The sequence below is a fragment of the Poecilia reticulata genome, linkage group LG17 (genome assembly GCF_000633615.1).
Source record: "Poecilia reticulata strain Guanapo linkage group LG17, Guppy_female_1.0+MT, whole genome shotgun sequence".
Lineage (NCBI taxonomy): Eukaryota > Metazoa > Chordata > Actinopteri > Cyprinodontiformes > Poeciliidae > Poecilia > Poecilia reticulata.
In genome coordinates, this window is record NC_024347.1 from 24,648,971 (window position 1) to 24,670,416 (window position 21,446).

Sequence of the window (21,446 nt, forward strand, 5' to 3'; positions counted from 1 at the left end):
GGTGACGTCTCCGCCTCTCAGCCCGTGTGCAGTGTGACGTTACGGGGCTGTAGTGGAGCCTCTATCTGCATCTTGTTGACGGTCCGCCAGGCTTTTCCAGTACTGAGAAGACCCCGGAGTGGAGAGGACGACGCGGACGTCGTTCAGGCAAGTRATCGCTACTACAAATACTACTACTAATGATGATCATAATGATAATAGAAGAACATTGAGTTTTTAAAACAGGTCGGTTAAAGCGGGGGTTATTGAAGCGGAATACGGTTTGTGATTAACGGTTGGTTTTGCTCCGTTCAGCCGCTGCGAATGGAGGGGGTGAAGCTAATCTCCTTTAGCCTCCCGTATCGCTCCCTATCAGGGGGGAGGTGAACCCGCTGGAATATTAGCGCTGGGTTATCCTGCTTATCGGTCACTATGCCGGGGTAACTCGTCCTAGTAAGCGCCCCGGTGTGAGTCGGTCGAAGCGGACACCGTGGTGTGTGTGTGTCAGTCAGCTGGTGTGTGGACGGAGCTCGGTGGGTCAGCTTAATTTAGCCTGTCCGAGCTCCATTTAACTGAGAATAACCTGGAAATTCACTCCTTCCCAATCAGTTTTCATTTCTGCTTAYTTCCCTTTAAATAAGCCAAACAGGCAATTTATTCGAGGGTGTTTCTTCTTTCTTTTAAATCTTTTGTAAGAACGAGTTCACAGCTCCAAAYGTGGAATATTCTTAGTCTTATTTCCGACCGCAGCGCCCGTCCGATAAACGCCGCGGTCGGAAACCCAACCGTGCCCTCAGCGGATCGGCGTGTGCCAGACCAGACTGTAGCGTAGACAGTGAATGTCATTATCAGCACTGTCTGCATACCAGAGCCGAGCCAGAGGAGAGCAGCTACAGACTGAGGAGGGGGGGAGCAGGGGCATTACGCGGTGTCCTTGCAGCAAAAATGATACTAGAAGTGGAGGGAGTGACATTAAGGAGATCAAGTTTACGGATTTTTGCGAGGTTTCTCAGACAGACGGATGCACATGCTGTTTAGAGGGAAGCTCTGCGGGCGAAGCGCTTTCTGCCGTGAATTAATGGATCATAATGAACCAAGGCTGAAGTTAGCATCCGATTCGCAGCTTGAATAAAGGGCTATTTCGCCGCATTAAACGAATTTGGTCAAGCTTGAACTTGAAAGGGGCGATTTTGAACGGCGTCATGTTTAAATTTTGATCCGCGCAGACAGGTCAAACTTAGAAATGATTATGAAAATGCAGACAGTCCTCAAGGGCCAATATCCTGCATGGTTTAGATGTCACTTTGGTTCAAATTAATGGTTCATAACCAGAGGACACCGGCCCCTAAGGACCGAAGCTGGGCACCCCTGCTTTATTCAACGCACMTATCTGCAATTTGAAGTCATTTTTTGTGTCTTAAATGTTCTTGATAGAGAWAAACTTGAAAATAGTACCTAGACAGCTCAAATGGACAAAGATGATAGACTAAGATAGGATAAAATTATGCTGTCTAATAACAAATTCTATAAAATACAGTTTTTGGTTTGGAAAACCTTTATTTTGTTTGGAAAAATATATAACTTTGTGTTTGTTCCACTAACCTACTGTAAATATGGGCMGCAGTATGAAAACTGCAATAGCTAGATATTTCAAATCTGGACAGAAATACTCTCAATCAGCAGATTGTTATTTATTAAATCTCTGTAAAATATCAAAAAGCTGATTTGTTTTCTTTTTAGAACACTTTTTACTTCTTCATTGCCTGGACAAAACTGACCACATTGAAAAATTAGGCGACGAAGAAGAAAACAAGCTTTAAAATGGTGTTTTTCCAATTTGGGTTTTCATCAGATTAATTTAGCGCATTGTAATCGTCGTTCAGTAAAGTACCTCCTTGAAAATTTTAGATCGGGCGCCAACTTCAGCGTCATCAAAGGAGTCCTGAGAAGGTGGCTCCTTGTAGCCCACAAATATTTCAGATTACAGCGCCCACACACATCAACCTGCTTAGACTTGGAGAGGAAAAAAAAAAAAAAAAAAAAGAGGTATTTCCGTTTTCCAGAATGATGCAAACTACTCATAACCCGTGGGAAAATGATTAGTTGATCATTAACCCGTAGTGCCTTGTTTTCCACTCTGTTGCTGCACTTTCTATCATTTCTGCATTTTAAATTGTGAACACCAGATTGTAATTATTCATCTTGATATAGCGGAACTTTTGACACTTATGAAACTGCAAGTCTTGACTAGTTGTACTGCTTTTATCAGTTGTTTTTCACTGGTTTGGAAAGGACTCTTTCATTTGCAAAGTTATTTTTCACTCAAAAAAAAAAAGCAGAGCGGTAGAGGATTTCGCACTGTTGAGTCTTGGTAAACTGGTTTGTTAAAATTCTCACTTTGCGCTTGAGAATTTGGTTTGAAACCCTTTGGTTGGACTGCCTGATGWAAATTTTCTCCTGTGTTTGTGTGAAGTGGGTTAATGGCCATTTGGCTCAGTGGACCATGCTGGAAGCCTCTGACCTCTGCTGCCCAAAGCAGAGGCAGCATAAAACATTACACTCTTTGTGAACCTCTGAAACAATTTTCAATTATCTTTTATATCAGGAACAAGATGTATAGTGTCGTTGCATGAGTAAAAACTTCATAAAATGTATATACATCTACAAACTTAAGACTTTTATGTTAGAAAACAAAGTAGTGCCACCATGAGGTGAATACGTAGTTTTCAAATACTTTTACAAATAAAAGTTTGAAGAATGCAACTTCAGACTGAGGTGGAATTCACGTCTCTAAATATGCAGCCAGAGCTACAATGAAGTGGTTTCGATCAAAGTATAGACTGAGTACTGACTRAGAGGGATTCAATGTAAATACCTACAACCCTTTTAACATAATTTTTTGCATCCCTTTACTTTGTTAGTGTATCACATTAAATCCCTAATAAACTCCAGTAAAGTTTGTGTAAGGATGTAAAGATGCTACAGCGTATAGAGTCGTCTTTTCTAAACTACCTGCTTTGGTTTTTTTGTGTTTAGACAGCGGATCAGAACCTAGAGACCTTCCGGATCCATCATGCATGTGTGCAGCTACCAGAAGACTTTAATTTAGTAAAGACTTGAGGGGGTAAAACGGAAACCAGGAAAACAAGGAACGGACGACAGAAGAAAAAGCGAAGGACGATAATTCCCACACTCGGACATGGCCAGCATCCAGACCAGTTTGAAAACCCCTTTTAAAGACTTGACCTCATTTAAGGGCAACATGAAAAGGCTGTACAGGGAGCGGATGGAGGACGCGCCCATCAAGAAGCGAGTGATGGCAGAGATCAATCTGAAGAGGCGCGGCTTGGACTCCCTCCCGAAACTTCCCAAGGTGAAGAAGGAGCTGATGGAAGATCTGGCGCACGAGGCTGAGATGGACGCCGAGGCCCGGAGCGAACTRCACATCGTGGGCTCTGTGAAAGCCCTGGACCTGAGTCCTGGTCTCAAACACACGCTGGCCCAGTTCACCCTCAGCAGCCAGAGCTCCCTCGGCGGCCCGGCCGCGTTTTCGGCCCGAACGGGCCACGAGAGTTCCCCCGCAGGACTGCCACCCCTGCCTTCCCCTCCTGTTCTGGGAGGGGGCCCTCTCCTGGTTCCCTGCGACAGCTCCACCGAACTCACCCACTCTCTGCTGGAAGGAGAGTCCATCTCCTGCTTCGTGGTCGGCGGCGAGAAGCGGCTCTGCCTGCCTCAGGTGTTGAACTCGGTGCTGCGGGACTTCTCGCTCCAGCAGATCAACACCGTGTGCGACGAGCTCTACGTCTACTGCTCCCGCTGCGACGCCGAGCAGCTGCACATCCTCAAGGTGCTGGGCATCCTGCCGTTCAACGCGCCGTCCTGCGGCCTTATCACGCTGACGGACGCGCAGCGGCTGTGCAACGCCCTGCTGCGTCCCGGCGCCGCCCTCCCCACCGACCCCAGCGGCAAACTGTTATCCCAGGGCCTGCTGAAGGAGAGCGAGGCCAGCTTCCAGGTGGAGCACCAGTGTCTGGGCAAGTGTCAGGGCCTCTTCGTGCCCCAGTTCTACACCCAACCCGAGGCCCCCTGCATCCAGTGCGTTGAGTGCCAGCTGCTCTTTTCGCCACAGAAGTTTGTCATGCATTCACACAAGTCACCTGATAAGAGGACCTGCCACTGGGGCTTCGATTCGGCCAAGTGGCCCTGCTACCTGCAGCTAGCCAGGAAGTACCAGGGGACTCCGGAGGAGCCCAGACTCAAGCAGCTGCTGGACGAGGTCAAAGAGAAGTTCCACTATCAGCTCAAGAGCTCCCTTGACAAAGTAAGTCAGCATTGTTTGTGTTGTGTGATGTGTTAACTCTTCTTATCTGCTAAACATCTTGCTCTTTCCTCTCACTCTGTCACAGCCTGAATGAGGGAAAACTTGTCACTGATTAGTTTCCACATCAGTGCGCCTCATTGATTCTTGAAATAGCTAGTTAGCTTCCAGTCTTCTCCCATCATTTGCACCTTCCACATTKAAGGGTGTGCTCGTTACTGCAACCTGGTTAGGTGAGATCGGATTGCTGGTTGGATCTCAGAGTTTCTGACCAATTGTTCAAGGTGAAAATTGTCATGCTCTGGTGGCTTATCTAATAATAAAAAATGTATAAGTTTTTGTGTTGGGAGGTATGTGTCAGATTTTTTCCTGCAGTGTGTTCTGTATGCAGTCCCTACAGGAAGTTGTGATGTTGTGATCATGACTATTAAAGCAAATTCACTCATTTGCTAGATTTGCTCAGACTTGCATTTTCACCATTCATCTTCTGCACATCTGACAAATCACCTTAACATTTTCAGTATTTCCTTCTTTTCCGACCAATCACTGCAACTCCGCTGAATTTCGACCAATCCCCAATAGCCACCCTTCTAATTTGGTTTTCTGTTTCACAGCATCTCTCGAAAGCTGAACCTGGAAGATAAAAACATGTGTGTAACATTTACCTGTTTTTGTTTGGTTGTTTTGTTTCAAAAACCATTTTGAGATGTGCTGCAGGATTTATTGATTCTTCTTCTGCACCTTAACAACTCCTCAGGACAGAATGACATTTTTATCAAGGGTGCTATTTCAAGAATGTACCTCCTGAGTCCCGCCTCCTGGCGGGACTCTATATGTGGCTAATTTATTAGGCTGAAGCAGACTGCCTTCTGGTCTGTGTTTTCTTAAACCAATGTTGACCCAGAGTGTGTCTGAGTCCCGGGACAGGTGGTGACATCTGCTTCAGCAGGTCTGATCAGACCTAAGTTAATCCAGCTGGCTACAGCTGAGGAGGAAGTGCATCATTTGTCCCCTCAGGGGTCACCTGCAGGTCAGTGGGAATGGCGCTCAACAAAAGGTTCGGCGTTGGAGGTTTAGGGACGCCTGAATAGAAATGCTGCTCCAGTTTGCCTTCAGTAAATTGGAACCTCTTTTTTCATACATGCCTTTGCAGTTAAAAAAATAACATAACGCCTCCCTAAACAAGCTTATTTTGAGATGTTTTTTTTTTTTATTTCCATCTACATTTTTTTGTCGGGAGTAAGTGTTTCTTGGAAAAAGGAAAATATCTGCACGCAAAAGCAATTTTTCAGAGTCCCTTCACCTGGAGGCCAACCTGAAATTGAAATTGCTTCATTGAATTTCTTCAGCTCATCTCTGAGGCTCTGAATTGCTTGATAGTTTTCCTTATTCTCTTTCTTCTTGATGCGGGTGGGGGGGAAAAACACGTCAATATATGATCAAAGCCACAAGGCCAGCAAGTCTATAAAAAAAGTCAACAGTCGCTGAGGGAAAAGCTGTAGATTTTMTCCCCCTGCCATGAAGTGGTTTATGTCTCCTGACCTGCCTTTGACCACAATGGGAGCCCCCTCGTCCTCCCTGCTTCACTCTTGTATTGTTTCTGGATGTTTTTGTCTGTTCGCTGCGGTTTGTTCACGCTTTGATGCACAAATGGAGATAATTTTCCCCCTTACAGTCAAAGCAAAACCAACAACCCTCACTAACACGGTTTATTTGTCACCTTTCCTAACAAAGCGGCTGCTTATGTTGCGCAGAGATGGACTCCAAAACAAACACACAAATGTTTGTGTGTTTGGGAAACAGACAAATGATTTCCCTCTTCCGTGTCTGGTTGACTTGGAGCGTGTGGATGCGGCGGAAACGCCGTCTGCTGTCTCGTCTCGTGTCCTAACCGCATTCCTGTTCCGCCCCGTTCCCATCTCTCCRACTCGGAGGTTTCTTCTCAGAGGTTGGAAAAAAAGACGTCTTATTACCGCAACGGAAATACACTCAGTGAACAACAATGGACTCGGGCGACAAAAGCACCAAAGCATCATGTTGGATTATAAGTCCTAACATCTCGGTGTGCTTTTTTTATGTGTCAGACGCTGTCGCTCCATGTACGTGCTTGAGTATGTGTGTGTGTGTGTAAAGAGCAGATAATTGGAGGCCAGTGTGACACATTTTTCGTCTCTGTCTCGCACTTTATCAGGCTCTCTGGAGCCTGCGTCTCACCACAGTTCGAGGTGCTGTCTCTTCTCTGAGGTGATTTCCACACTCTTTCTCTTTAACGTCAGTGCTAGTGATGACGTTTTACCCCACTGTGCCCTTTTCAAACTTTAGTTTCATTAGAAACCTCCAGTATCACTTTTAGGCGCTCCTGGTTCCTCTGCTTCTGTTGGGAAAATCCAACTTTCAATTTAAGTACATTTATTAATTTATCAAAATCGTATGTGGGATAATGCTAGGTACCGTAACAGTCTCTTTAAAAAAATAATTGTAAATGAAGCAATTTTTAATGCATAACCACTTTTTTAAATTTATTTTTTTTAAGATGACCAGTTTTAGAGGCTCTTATTGGGAATCTTTTGACATTCTGTATCCCTTTGATTATAAATAGGACATCAGACAGACACCCATTTCTTTCAGCTGGATGAGGAGCCATGTTTATCTTTCCCCCMCACACAGTGAGCAGCACAGTAAACGAGGTAAAGAGTGGCATCACCAGAAGCAACATTAGATGCCATGTTTTGGAGTGAAGCCAGAATAAAGCTGTTTCTATCCTACCACCACAAACGTAACTCTGTGGTTTGCTAAAGACTACTGGGATTTTAAATTAGCGTGCTTTGGTCAGATGAGATTATGGCTGAAGCGATTAATTGGATTAAACGGATTAATCGTGATGAATTAGTTATTGAAATAATCGTCATCTAATCTCTTAATAGATTAATTAACTGGAGTATACAGGCTAAAAGTACGTTTGCTGGAAGAACAGATTCAGAGCAGTAGTTAAACCCTGAACTTTYTAGGTGGCAGTTTATTATAGAATATAAGCAACTTTTGCTATCCAATGATTACTGAAAAAATAGTAAACGGATTATTCCTACAATGTAGAAAAAGCTGAGCTTTTCACATGCTGTTGATAGAAGTATTTTTTTTAGCTGAAGKTGCATTCAGCTTGCACTACAAGCCTTTTAGGCAATAAAATGCTTATTTTWTTAATAAATCAATTGAATCATTTGCTTAATTGAATATTTTAATGTGTTTCTAATGCTATATATGTGCCAATTTTTTGTGTGATTAATTGTACGACTAATTACTGAACTGACAGAATAATCGATTACTAAAATTACATATTAGTTGCAGCAGTGTTTATTTTTTTCATCTTTATCGGAGATGCCAGTCAATGCATCCGTATTCAGGGAAGTACGAAGTGACAAGGGGGCATGTTCCTGAAGAGATCCCGGCAAGGAAGTCCTCCAGGAAGMAGGTGATTTTCGACATTAAAGGATGATRACACTCAACCCGCCTCCGGCCCTCCCCTCCTCTTGAGAGCGGATGTATGAGTGTATAAAAGGTCAATAGTTGGAGAACAAGGTGACCTGGCAGCGTCCCGCTTCACTCAGTCACAACACGGCGCTTCCCCTCCCATGGCAGCGCRATCCGCGCCTGCACATGTGCGCAAATGARAGGAAATGAGGAGGACATGTTGCTCAACCCCGAGCATCCTCCAGACTCTTGGTGTCCAGCCGCCTCCACTCCACTGGCTGTGTGACTCATTTTTTCCACATCCCAGTGGATGTGAACAGAAGGCCAGCCATGCATGCATCCCTGCGTTCTGGTTCATGCCTCGAACATGAACCCCCTTTTTCCCATGAGCCCTTATTGACACACGTTGTCAATGTGCACATTTACTAGCGAGACGAGATGAGACGCAGAGGAGAACAGATTTTTTTTTTTTCCTTCTCTCTCCAGCGGCTAGAAAGTCCCATATCCTGTTGGGAGTGTTTGGTTTAAGTAGGTGCATTTAAAACCTCCAGGACCTGCGCTCTGTAAATGGCGCCTTGTGCCTAGAGGCCCGGCTGGCCTGTCTGCAGATCCCTGCTGTGTAAATAAAATTTGCTTCACGGACGCCATGAACAGACAGCAACAGCAAGCCGAAGCCTTATTAAACAGATTATTTTGGTACTCCACAAACAATGGGCTCATTTTGCCCGCATGAGCCTGTGAAAGTGGTTCAGACTCTACAGTCAGACATCAGGTGGCGTCATATTATTTTTTTTTCTTCTTTCCTTTATTTGGTTTCTAAAGAAGACAGGAAGTAACAGAACAAATTCAGATTTGATGATTGCTTTTTTTTTCCACCTTTGCTGCATCGGTTTTAGCTAAGCAACGGGTAACAAAAAAGCCACAACAAACATTTTGTTTCACTTTTTTCTTTTTCCTCTTRGAGTCCTTGCATTGAGTTTCATACCTGATACGTGAGGCGTATCTGTAAGGCGTCTGCGAGCGCAACCCCTGACATGTGTTGCTTATTTGCACCGGCCTTGTTTTGCAGCGTCTAGCTGGCCCAGAGTCAGAGGAGTCAGACGGAGGGAACAGCCTTCCCTCTGTCTGTCTCCCCCGGCCGGGCTGACACAGAGGCTGCGGCACAGACGGCAGACAGCTGCATCTCTCTCTCTCTGGCTTCCTCTGTTTGCTATTTGGTAACCAGTGACTTCATTACCACAGAGCAGCGCAGCTGTAGTCTCTGGCTGGCTCCTGGGCAGTCTGCTGCGTCTGCCTCTCTGTCATGCTCGTATCTAATTGGATTTTTGCAAACATGCTAATTAGGCGAGGGTCGCGTTGAGCTTCTCACGGTTTGATAACCTTGACTAGAAATATCACAGTATTTACACAAAAATTGAAAACTAAAATCAAGTTAATTTGACTTGCAGCGTGAAAAGCATAAGAATGAGCTTTTTATTGTAGCACAAACAAGATATTTGAGTTTGGTTTCAATAGTCAGGCTATGTGTTTGATTACCCAGCCTGGTGTTAGCAGCTTAACACAAGCCACTAATAGCTCGCCACCTTTAGCTCAGAGTGACGGGTCGGCACATGTTATCACTGGTTGGGGCTAAGCAGGCTTCAATTAGCTTGTCATGGTCATCCGTTGATTTCTGATTGAAAGGACTTTGAATCATTAAAACTTGAGCTCATAACTTTTTACAGTTATCAAAACCCCAGCTTTTCAAAAACACAAAATGTCATGACAGCCATAAACATGATGGTAACCATTCACCGTGTCATCGTTGCTGCTTTTCCCTTCCCTTTAATCACCATTTTTCTTTGAGCTCATACTTTCAAAAGTTTTATCTTCCAACATTCGGTTTGCAATCCTTCGCTCATCTCCTTCCTCCCTGGTGCACATCGTATCTCTGAATGCCCCCCAGGTCCCAGTCGGCTAACAGTAACAAAGTAAGCGGTCAAATGACCTGATAAGTCGATCATTACATAAGCAATAAGACCACTTGTGTGCGTCTGCGAGGCGGATGGGCGGAAAGACCAGCGGTTATTGATCAGATCTGCAGCCTTGATGGATGAGACGAGATGCAGATGACATGAAACAGAGAAGGGAGAGGAGGAGTGAAATGAGAAAAATCGGAGAGAATGTAGGAAGAAGGGAGGGAAAGAGTTGGGGAGGTTAAGTCACCGCAGGCCAGTTTAAATGTTATTCAGTCACAAACAACTCCTCACCRACCTCGTCCGCATCTATTCGGTTCTTATTGGGGGATTGGGGCCCAGCTCTCCTCTGCCCTCCAGTTGAAAATTAACCTCTGCGGGACCTGAGCTGAATCTCCAATCTGTCTGGTAGCAACCCTCCTGGGTGACCAATCGCATGCACGCCACCTAACAACCGGCACACAGACAGACCCCCATTTTGGTCTTTCTATTACTAAACACAGAGCTGCTGGTGTTGAACAGAGAAACCTATAATCTGAACCGACTGTAGTTTGCTGGGTAGGAGTGCTGATGGTTGTTGTGTGTGACCAGGCTGCCTGTTGCAAAGGACTGAGCGGGGCCCCTCGAGGTGGGAGGAGCTGAGCCGAGGGGCCCTCTGCTGTGTCACCAGCAGGTCAGTGGCAGTATTACAGAGCTGTAAGCGCAATGCAGCTCRCTGGAGSAATGCCAAAGTCATTACTTCTGAGTCTTTGTCTTAAATAGACAAGAATATTCTGGGGTTTTAGGTTTCACATGCTCAGGGGCCTCAGAACAGTTCAGGTCTTTACATGGTTTAGTCCTGCAGCAGCTCACAGTCTTTACATTATGGTAAAACATGGAGCGTTGCTTTGCTGGTTGATYATTTCATACCTCGGCCCGGTCACTGGAACCGGATAGTTTTTTGCTTGATCAATTAGTCGAAAGACAGAAAAATCCAACTGTTTTCTGACTAATGAACACAGGATAAGTACTRTTTTTATATTCTTTAGAAAATATTAATAAAGAAACCTGCTTCATTTATTAATTAGATGCACCGATTGTCCTGGCTGAAACTACTCTTCAAGATTTTTAGTTATTTTTTATTGATGTGAGAGCTTTTTCTCCAGGGGGAATGTACCACACATAATCGAAGGAAAATTTATTGGAGGTTTTATGATAGATGTACTTTTCTATGCAGTAGAAAATGCACAAATTGCAAGAGTCCTCAATTATGCATCAAAGTGCATGCTTTTTGTTGGAGCACTTCTTAGTTCTGATGCATTTACTGAAGGGTTCAAAAGAATCTGGATGTTCTAATTCTTATTTCTGGCTGATTTGTTAAATCCTCCTCACTTAAATCTACGTATCAAAGTCAGAATATGAATAAACAAACGAAGCAGATAACATTATTATAAATGCAGCTAGATCATGTAATGCATCTTTGTTTTAAACGTTTTTTGGTGTGGTGTATTTACTGAAGATTACACCGTCAGAATCTCATGCCAGCCCACGCTCACACTGAAGTGGGTTTACTTTWGAGCAGCAGAGATGGCTCTGCCTCTACACAGGAGCCTCTGCCAGGTCCGCCAACAGTCAGACAGACTAAACAAACCTGCCAGGCCCCTCCCAGTCGTCCTTCAGGCTTTAAAAGTGGCCCAGACTGACGGCTTGTTTGCATGTTCGCCTCGCCCCGTCTCGTCTCTCCTACCCTCCCCTCGGGGCACCAGGCCAGTTTGCTGCTTCTAAGGAAAACCAACCTGATAACGGATGAAATCAGCAGCAGTTCCATGTAATGAGCTACGAGTCCAAACAAGACTGATTGGTGGAGCAGAGATGCAGCCGAGTGGCTCGCCTCGCTTGTTTTCCATGAGACCGGAGTGATGAGTCTCCGTATTAATTAATCGACGTGTTGATGAGAAGATTAGCCGTCCGCTGTCTGGTCTCCATGGGAGACAGCCATAGGAGCAGGTTGGTGTCCAGGCAGCGTGGGGAAATGTGCGTTTGCATTTGAAAGGCTCCTCCCCCTGGGAACGGTGATTAATGAAGACATAAACTGAGAAAGCCAGAGACGAAGCGATCCACAGGAGAACCAACATATGCAGCTCACTCCAACTCCCTGTCGCTTATTTACCCCCCCAAGCCCTCCATCTCCCAGACAAGCAGATAAACAGGATATCAAAGGCGTGTCATAAGTCCCGCTGGGCCGCCGCGCTGCACATCCACAACACATTAAGCCCAGCCACCACACGGATCAATTATGCATGTTGCAAACAYGGGGAAACCGGGGGAAAAAAGAAGGGCCGCTCTATTAAAACGAATCCCCATCCATCCACTTTGCTGCTAATTTATCACCCCGTGCGGTAATGCCTCGGCATCTCAACATGGAAGTAATTCTGCTCGCAATGTTTGAGATTAGCCGGCCGCAGTCTTCCAGTCCGACGGCCACACATGTTTTAATAACCCACAGTGGCAGCTGAGTTAAGTGTTTCCGTGATCTGTTGTTAGTTTCTGCCTCAAGTCTAGACTGCGAATGAAAACAGAAAGCCCAGCACAGCTCCAACCTGCTAAACTCAGTCTGCTAGGCTCACCTTTGCTCCACTAGCTTAAACTTCAAACACCTCCCAACTGTTTTCTTCCCGTTCCACCGTCAGCAGTCTCTTTACCCCCATAAATCCTGATCTCACAAGGGGCTCCGAGTGATTTTGCTCGAGGCGAAACTGTAAAGTTAGCAACCAGGAAGCAGAAAGAAGCGARGGACATTTTGCACTTCGGCCCGCTGCTCTATWACTTTCAATCCCTCCGTTGCCAAATGGTGATGTTTATCTCACTGTTAATCCCACCTGCATCGACGTTGCTCATGGGAATCATCCGTCTCACTGATGTTTCTTCAGGATATACACTGTTTTCTTTTGCCTCATTTCCCCCGGGAAATTGTAGCAGCTCAATTAGTTGCTGTAAATAGAGGCTTGGTTCTGCTTCTCCCTCTAGATCAACTCTATAACTAAAAAGTTTCTGACCTCAATATGCAGCTATGAGCTGTGAATGGTAACGGCTTGTTTGAAACTAGTAGTGGTGGTTCTGCAGTAGTGGTGATGACTATGTGTCAAGAAAGTGCCATCGCAATGACAGTAAGTCTTATAAAGAGCAGTAGGGTTGAAACAATTAATCAGATTAATCATGACAAATCGATTATTGAAATAATCAACTAATCTCTTAAACTGATTAATCGTTACCTGAAGTATACAGACTCAAACAAAGGCCATTTCTGTCCAATTAGTAATTCGGTAATCCAGAAAATGATAAACAGATTAGCCCTACACTTCATTGATGAGTCGAGCAGAAAGGGCTGAGCTTTTTGCATAAAAATACTTAAGTGGTTAAATGTGGTTAATCATCAGACTAATCAATAGAATAATTGAATACTAAAATAATTGCTAATTGCAACCGTACCTAACAGATTTGCACATGTAGATGCCGACATGTTTTTCCCTCGTCTGGTCAAATTGGATTTGAGATCATTAACCTGCTGAAGAAAAGCATCTCCACAGCATGATACTGCCACCACCATGTTTATCTGAGTGGATGGTGCCTTCAGGGTGATGTTTAGTGTTAAATCTTTACACTTAGGTTTACTAATCGACTGCTATCTGAAGGTTGCATTTTGAAAAAGTTGGCAGGGTATGAAAGCATTTGCGAGGTTCTGTGGAGTATGCAGCATTCATTGTTTGTCGCCTGTTCCTTCGCTGCAGCCTTGCTGCTGGAGAGACTTGGCCCTCAACAGGGTCTTATTACCCTTGACTTTATCCTTCGCAGAGCGCAGTTTGCCTTGTGGTCTTTTTTTGGGTTTGTTTTACAATCTGGCTGCAGTTTAACCAGTTCCTGTGACATGTGCGCGTTGTTATGCCAGACATCTGATTTGTCATCGCTATCAAAATGAACCGGCTGAGACACATCCTGATCCCCGATGAGACCATCCGTGCTGTATTTCTTCGTAAGACTGACTCATGTTGAAGGGGATCTAGCAGTCAGTCTAACGATGCAGATTTTTTGGCAGGGTTGCCTTTTTTTTTTCTTCCTCTTTTTATTTGTCAGCTGCTCTGGCAGACAGCCATCCCCGCCTCGTTTTCTGTTCAGCAAGGCTGTGCACCTTATGGGAGACGGAACGTCCTTGTCGTTACCGTGACGTTGGAACGCCATGATGACCCGCCAGTYGTCACGGTCTCGCAGGAACCCTTCAGAAGTCACAGACCGCATCTCTTCCTAAAGGCAGTCAAGGGGTCAGACAAACAAATATAAAATAAAATGCAGCCACCAGCAGATACTTCCTCCCTCCCATCCCACGTCTCCCACCGTCGTCCTGCAGCATGAGTCACGGCGCTCCATCCGTGCTGCGGTCTGCTCTCCACTCATCAGCGTCACGGTGGAGCCAGGACGAAGATTTATTACGGCGCAGGTCTCTCACTCAGTCCGTTTGATCTTCGCCCAGGTGCGTTCACTTAGTGCTCTGACTCAGGCCGTAACCAGGTTTTTCCAGAGACGAACGGACTTCTCCTGGCCTCTGTTGTGCCTTCCAGACCGCTAACGGAGGATCGACTCGACTGAGGGTGTTTCAGTTTTAGATTAGATTGAGATTTCCTCTGAAGGAAAAAAAGAGACACTTTCAGAAATATTAATGTTTCTTGAACAAACAATAGCTCATGTGTGAGTCTGAAGGAAAGACTGTTGAACCCCAGAGACGTGGAGGCCGAAGCCAAGCTGTCCATTCAAGTAGCAGCAGTGGAGACTTCAAACAAGCGGCTGCATGTAATATGAATGAGACCTGAGTTCCCTGCAGAACAGCCACTGCACCCAGAGCCTGCTTGAATTCAACAGCCTCTCTGTCCATGTGGCTCTGATAGATTTGACCCTGCGGGGCATTTTAGCCAGGTGAAAACTTCCCTTTGTAACACTGTGACTGTATCTTGGGTCTGGATCTCCTGAAGCTCTACAGTTTTCCAGCCTTCCCTCCTTTTTTTTTACCCTCCTCCGACCTCATCGCTGGCTGTGACAGCTCAGACGTTAATGCAGCTTTCCACGCTTCAGCAGAACGAAACCAAACTGAGGATTGACTGATTGATTGCTAGTAAAGAAGCACTAAAATCTCAGTCTGGGATAGTTCTATTTACAGATTTATCTAAGACTGTCATGCTAATATATACACAAAAAAATATTATCTTGAGACCATTTTCATGTAATGCAATGGTAATGGCATATTAATGCAAGTACACCCTCTCAAAGACCAAAAAACTTTAATTTATAATAAACATTTAACACTATAACTGAAAGACTTTTTAAATATCCAAAATAAATAAACAAAAYATCCAAATCAACAAATAAAATAGAAAATAAACAAGATTGTCCTTCTAGTTGAGACCAGACCATCATTCAGTCTTTGGTAAAAAGAGAGATAGGAGACAAACAAACCACCCTGCRAATGGAAATTATCAAGCTTGCTTGATTAATTGATTTATTGCTACAGGCAGAGATGCACCAACTAGAATCTTGTTGCCAGCTTCTAGTTTTTGATTTGCCGATATAGATGTTAGCCAGTTCAGTTCTATAATGAAGGTTTTTATCCATAAACTTGACATCTGAAGCTGTTTTTACCATCGTATATTAGCAGTTAGCTTAGCTAGTTGAACTTAAACAATGATGAGATTTCTATAAAGCTGCAAAYATTTCCAAATCCATGATGCTTCGTTATAGACAGAGGTTAAAAGCGCTGTCTATAAGAATACTTTACTGTATTGAGCCTCCTCGTAAACAAGTCTTGCTCTCTCTTGCTCTCCCACAGCCTGAACAAACTGTAGTGTATTTTGGCTTGTTTTTTTGTGAATAGCTTCTTAACATCTTCCTTTCACTTCATTTTAAATAGATAAATAGACACTTTGAATATTCTTCCCTCAGTAACAGCTTCCACTCTGAAGACCTCTGTTAGTGTGACCTGGATACTCGTAGCATTTGTTCACTGATAATAAAACGATTAGATGTTTGATTTTCCAGCCAGTCAGTCACCAATTGGAGGAGATGAAGCTGAAAATTGTTGGATTTTGATCAGYGTCTGATTTCTCTGCACTGATTAAGCATTAATTCGTCCTAGTTAGACGTTCACATAGTGATTTAAAACACTTTTAACAGYCGAGCAACTMTTTATTGCCGTGTAAATTTAGTTTTGCCTTGAAAACGGGTCGGGCTGCGTCTCCATTTTGTGTTTTTCTCTTTCTGTAGTGATAGCAGTGCATTGCTGGCCTGCTGACAGCCTCTCAGCTTTCAGTCTGCTTAGCAACGCTCGTCCTCTCCACGGCTCTCTCACTTGCCTCTTGTCTCCAAGCGCTCCGAGTTGTTTCATCCGTTTCAAATAGTAAGCCAAGCTCCCTTGTGCAGAAAACCAGGCGACCGATTCAAACGCAATTTGTTAAACCGGTACCCTGCCTTCTGACGAGCAAAAACTGCAAGCAATTGTGGAGGATTTCTTCCTTTTTGGCTCGTAAAGAGCTTGCAGTTCTCTCACAGACGCAGAAACTGTGTGAACGGTGTCCCAGTTAGAGCTCAGATGATGAGTACAGTCATCGGCAGACAAGACAAGGGCCCACTGGCCTCATTCTGAGTCGATGTGTCCTCCTGGGAGCATGAAGTGTGTCTGCTCGTGTCTGTATTTGTTTGCTTGCAGTAAACTGCGTCATCCTCCCACATCACTGTTTGATGGAGCCATTGTTTGATAGGATGTCTGTTTACTCGWGTGTGTGCACGCATCGCCGTCTCTGTCTCTGGGCCCGGCTTGCTAACGCAGGTGAGCCCTGACGGCTTTGGTAATTAATGATCTCTGCACAGGGGCGCCGAGGAGGGGAACGTGGCGCTCGCACATTTCTGCACATGAGCAGTGCAGTCTGAGAATATCGTCTGTGCTGCACGGTTGATATTTCTTTAATGGCTCAGATACAGTCATGTTCAATAAATTTGAATTTGCTCWGATGAGGCGTGTTTGAAAGTAACAACCTTCAGGCAGGTATTAAACATACTTTTCTGTGTTTAGTGTATTTTTTATGTAATATTTTAATTTTGAATGTCATATTTTCATTACCTGGAGGAGGAAAATAATCATAATTAACAGAAATAAAAGTTTTCACACTTTCACCTGTGGAATTAAGCAATATAATCTGTTTTACATAGTGGTTTCTGTCACCCCTGGTAAAGACATATATTAAAAAAAGCATTTCTACACCACGACTTTATCGGTGTTCTCGAAATAAAACTTTAAAAATTCCTCTGAGTTTATATAATATCTTTTATTTTAAGGTTCATCAGCAGGTGCTAATAATAGTGGAGGGTGAATAAAAGGGCCKGAGTAGAGAAACTGCACTAATTATTTCTAATAATGCAAGTAAAATATTTCAGTTATCAAAACTAACTCTGGACACCGTTTCACAGCAGTGAGTCATTCTTCCCTTCTTTCTGAGGCTATAAGTGTATTATGAGGCAATATGTGCTGTCTGCATAGGACTATTAGTCACAGTTCTCGAGACACAGGATGAGAAGTGTGACATAATTCAGTTGTACTTTTTGCTTATGAAGCAATGTCTGCAGGGGATGTACATCGCCCACAATATCTTGGCGCACCGTTTCATCACTGTTCAGAAGGCAGAGACACMGAACGGGACGATATTGATMATTTTTTATGCGTCATGTTTATGCTGAATTCTCTGTTCCTTGAAGCACTGTCTTAAACRTATGTTTTCAAACTGTTTTAACAAARTCTTGACTTTGTAATTAATTTTGCCTGAGTATAAAAAGTGTAGCTTCTTTTTTGGATCTGAATCTCACTTCTCCAAAYTCCTCAATTTAGCCCAGTTTTCCCTGCTGATCTGTAACTAAACAAAACTAAGAACTCACACAATAAACTATTGTCTTTCAACTTACTTTTGGGTCATGAGCCCAGATGCCAAAATTAGAAATAAGCAAGAAAATATTATGTTTCTCCTTAAATTGGAAGCAAAGTTCAATCCCTTGTTTGGGAAGAAGCACAATGTGAGGTCTGTACAACTACTTTTAGGGTAAAATGTTCTCAAACATCTGCAAAGTTTCATAAAACATTTGGCAGGTCATATACTGAAATTGTAKAACCTTATTTTCTGTTAAATAAATGCCTTGAAACCAATACTTGCCACCAATTTTAGTTTTTTTTAAAAGTGTCATCCAGCAGCATGTACTTTAATTTGCTTGTTTTGAGTTTTTAAAAAAATCAGATAAAGTTTACGGACGTATGTTTCTGGAAACATTACAAGTATWAAAAAAAGACATCAAAAACAACAAACAAACAAACAAAAACTTTGTTTGAGTTTCTAAATCGAACTTGTGTAAGCCAAGTCCYGGCGCCAGGTGGATCGGGCGAACTATTAGCAGGTAGATTGCCCATTTTCCAGCACAGACGTCCACGATTGTACCCGGCCACTTTTAGCMATCAAACCCTGATTGTGCAAATTGTAAAATGGCCGACTGGAACTCTGGCCAGGAGGAAGGAGGAGGAAAGGAAAGTAAAAGAGGGGAGGGAGAAAAACCACATGTTTGACCGTCTAGACGGAGGAGACGTGTTGCAAAAAAACCCGTCCTCACCGTCTGGAGCCAAAGCAAGTTGGGAATGTACCTGTCCTCATCTGCCCTCTTTGTGAATGTGTGTGAGAGGAACGCTTGTTCATGACTAACCCAGCTGATGCTTATCAGTGTGTTTGTCTGTCTCTGATCTTTCACTTTACATGTAGAAATAAAAGGTGGAACAGATGTGTGTGTCTGAGTGGAAGGACACAGAGAAAGACCGTTTGTTTGCTGGTTTGTCTTGGCTTTCTGCCTCARTTTTTTTCTTTTTGTGATATAAATTTTTTTTACTTCCAGCTTCTGTCACCACCTGTCAGAAAACCCCTTTTGTTTCTGCGCCTCTTATCTGTCTTTGTAAAGCTAAATCAAAAGAAAAACACGTTGAGCAATCCGGTCCCTTGCACGTACATCAAACAGAGACCACCACYGACGAATGACCTGCTTTATACATTCTTACAGGAATGAGTCAAGATCTGAAGTCCGCTCGTATAATTCTGCAGTACAAAAAAAATCTGCAAACGGCAACAAAAATAAATATGAAAAAAAAAAGGAAAGTACATTGGTTTAATTGGCCCACTTTACTGCCCACTTCCCCTGTGGCTTTTTATCGATTTGGCTGCTGAAACAAAGTGTGGCTCCCAGTCTGTGGATAAATGGCTTATTGGATTAAGACCATCGTATAAAGGTCTCCGGTGTCCTCCTCGTGCGATTTGCCAGGTGGGACCCCTCCGGAGCAAACCACGCCCAGAATCTTGGGCTTAAAAGATMGCATCACCCTTCGGCACATCCTCTGTTTGTGTGTTCTGCGAGGTTCAAGCAGGAAGTAGATGTGTGTCTCTCCAGTTTGATCTTTGACACAGCTGATGACTGCAGCAGTACAGGATGTGGTTTAGAAACAGACAGACAGGGTGTGACTGACTGTCTCAGTACTTGTGTGTTCCTCTCCCCCCTACCCGCCGCGGGTGACTGTCTGAAGCAGATAGGAAAGGCACCCAAATAAAGGCTGTTTACTTCCTCTTCTCGGGCTAATGGCTACCACTTAAAAGTGGTCAGATGGGGGTTAAAGTGTCACGGTTTGGGTTTGTGGTGGCTTCTAGGAGTTTCAGTTTTAGTACCCCGACCGCTGATGTGTTGGTTTTACTAGAGGTGAAGACGATTCTGTCTAGTTTTGAGGGATTTAAATTGCAAAAACAAARCGGTTCTACTGGTTTGGGGATGAAAGGTCAGACCTAACCCTTATTGCACCCTTGATCAGGTTTGCCRCTCGGCTCGTCAAAACTTGTTGTGCTTGTCTGTGTGCTTTTACATACATGGGCACGGTTTTATTGTTTTACTGTAAGGTCAGTAGCCTGATTGCGGGTGCTAAAGGGAGGTTAACAAGGGCAGAAAATAATTTCTTCTCTGGTAGTTTCCGCCTCTTTATATAGGCAAGTATTCATGCCACTGAAGTTTTTCATATTTTGCACATTAAAGCAAACTTCAATATGTTTTTATTGGGATTTTATGTGATTAGATCAACACAAAGTAGCACATAATTRTGATTTAGGAGGGAATGAAACCAGTTTTAATGCTTATTCATATAAAATATTCCAAAACCTCAAAATAAAATTATGTTACATTCGTAAAGGTTATAAAACCACGTTGCAAACTTTGGATGGGAGAATCTTAAAATTAATATTCACAGACGCTCCTTCCAATCTGACTGCGTTTGAGCTTTTTTGAAAGGAAGACTTGGCAGAAAAATTGAGCAAACCTAGTCTATTTGTAACTAATTCTGAAAAACATGCAGTTTTTTTCCTTCCGCTTCAGATATGTGTTACTTTGTTTTGGTCTGTCACAGAAAATCCCAATAAAATACACTGAAGATTGTAGCCGTGGCATGATAAAATTAGAACAGCTCTTGGATACCTATGCATGGATGGTACTTTAAATGAGTTGGAAAACTTTCTCTCACATTACTGTTGTCTGAAACGAATGTCTGTTTATTCTCCAGCTATCGTTTTAAATAATTTAAACGGCACATGCAGCACTTTGCTGATGCATGTTTGTTCATTATGCATGTAAGGAGACAGCACGCGTATTTATAGCAGAGAGTCAACTTTGAGCATGTCTGTTGCGTTTAGACGGCAGACATCTGGAGGCTCCGCATGACTCCGAGGAGGAGAACCTGACCTCTGACCCGGCTGCGTCTCTGTGTTTCAGCATGTCAGTCTGCGTTCACGGCACCTTCGCCTTTAACCGATGAACACGTTGCTAAGAATAGAATAATAAYGGAGTAGAAACTCGTCCCTCTGCAGCGGATTTGAGGCTGGATTTGAGCCTTCACTTTCCTTTCTTAAATCCAAAATTCTTCATCTGGTGCAGAAATCAGCTGAAATAGATTAAAWTGTTTGTGTGCACAAGCAGAACAATCACTCACTCAATCCTGTCCTTGTAGCAGAATTCCATTTCTATCCTTAAAACTGAGCTAGAAATAGTTTAAAAGACACAAAAATGCTTCTTTGGTTTAAGATGCTTTTAGCTACAAAGTTCAGGTGGGAAAGGAAGAAGAGAAAAGCCCAGATGCTGTTAATGCTGCTGGTGGACGTTAAATGTCTGCACAGATGTTGCTCCGTGCAGAAAAACGAAGTGCTTTTACTCTGAGCACGGTGATGGAGAGTCATGGATGTGTGTAGTACCCTGGCATCTAATAGCGCTCCCAAACCAGCACTTTTTTTKTGTGTGCTACATTAGTGCGTCTGCTGCAGAAATGTCACGTGCCGGAGCCCAACGGTCGGGAGACTGAACCGAGGCTTTGGAAGTGGGTCACCGTGGGGAGTTCACATGGCTGTTTGTGTCTAGAGCGGAGCGCTCGGCGGCRCTGCGTGAGTGTAGCCGCAGCAGCAGGCAGACTGCTGGTGATTAGGAACAACAGGGCAGAGTTCAGCTGAGCGAGTGCGTGGAATGCTAATCCACATTGTCATAAGGCGAGCCACGGCTTGACAAAAGGACTGGAGACATCCGGGGGGTTAGAAGGGCTGTTTGTGAGCACGTCTGCCTCTGTGTGTGTGTGTGTGTGTGTGTGTGTGTGTGTGTGTGTG

The 21,446-nt window shown here is 43.9% G+C and overlaps 1 protein-coding gene across 1 annotated transcript in view; it reads left to right on the forward strand.

The window, feature by feature from the left end:
- Nucleotides 1-3,015: 3,015 nt before the first annotated feature.
- Nucleotides 3,016-21,446, forward strand: part of skila (SKI-like proto-oncogene a) — a 30,444-nt gene continuing 12,013 nt past the window's right edge. The window contains exon 1 of the mRNA XM_017309892.1: nt 3,016-4,300. Coding sequence (XP_017165381.1) covers nt 3,179-4,300 — 1,122 coding nt within the window. The 5' untranslated portion in view covers nt 3,016-3,178. The remainder of the gene's footprint in view (nt 4,301-21,446) is intronic.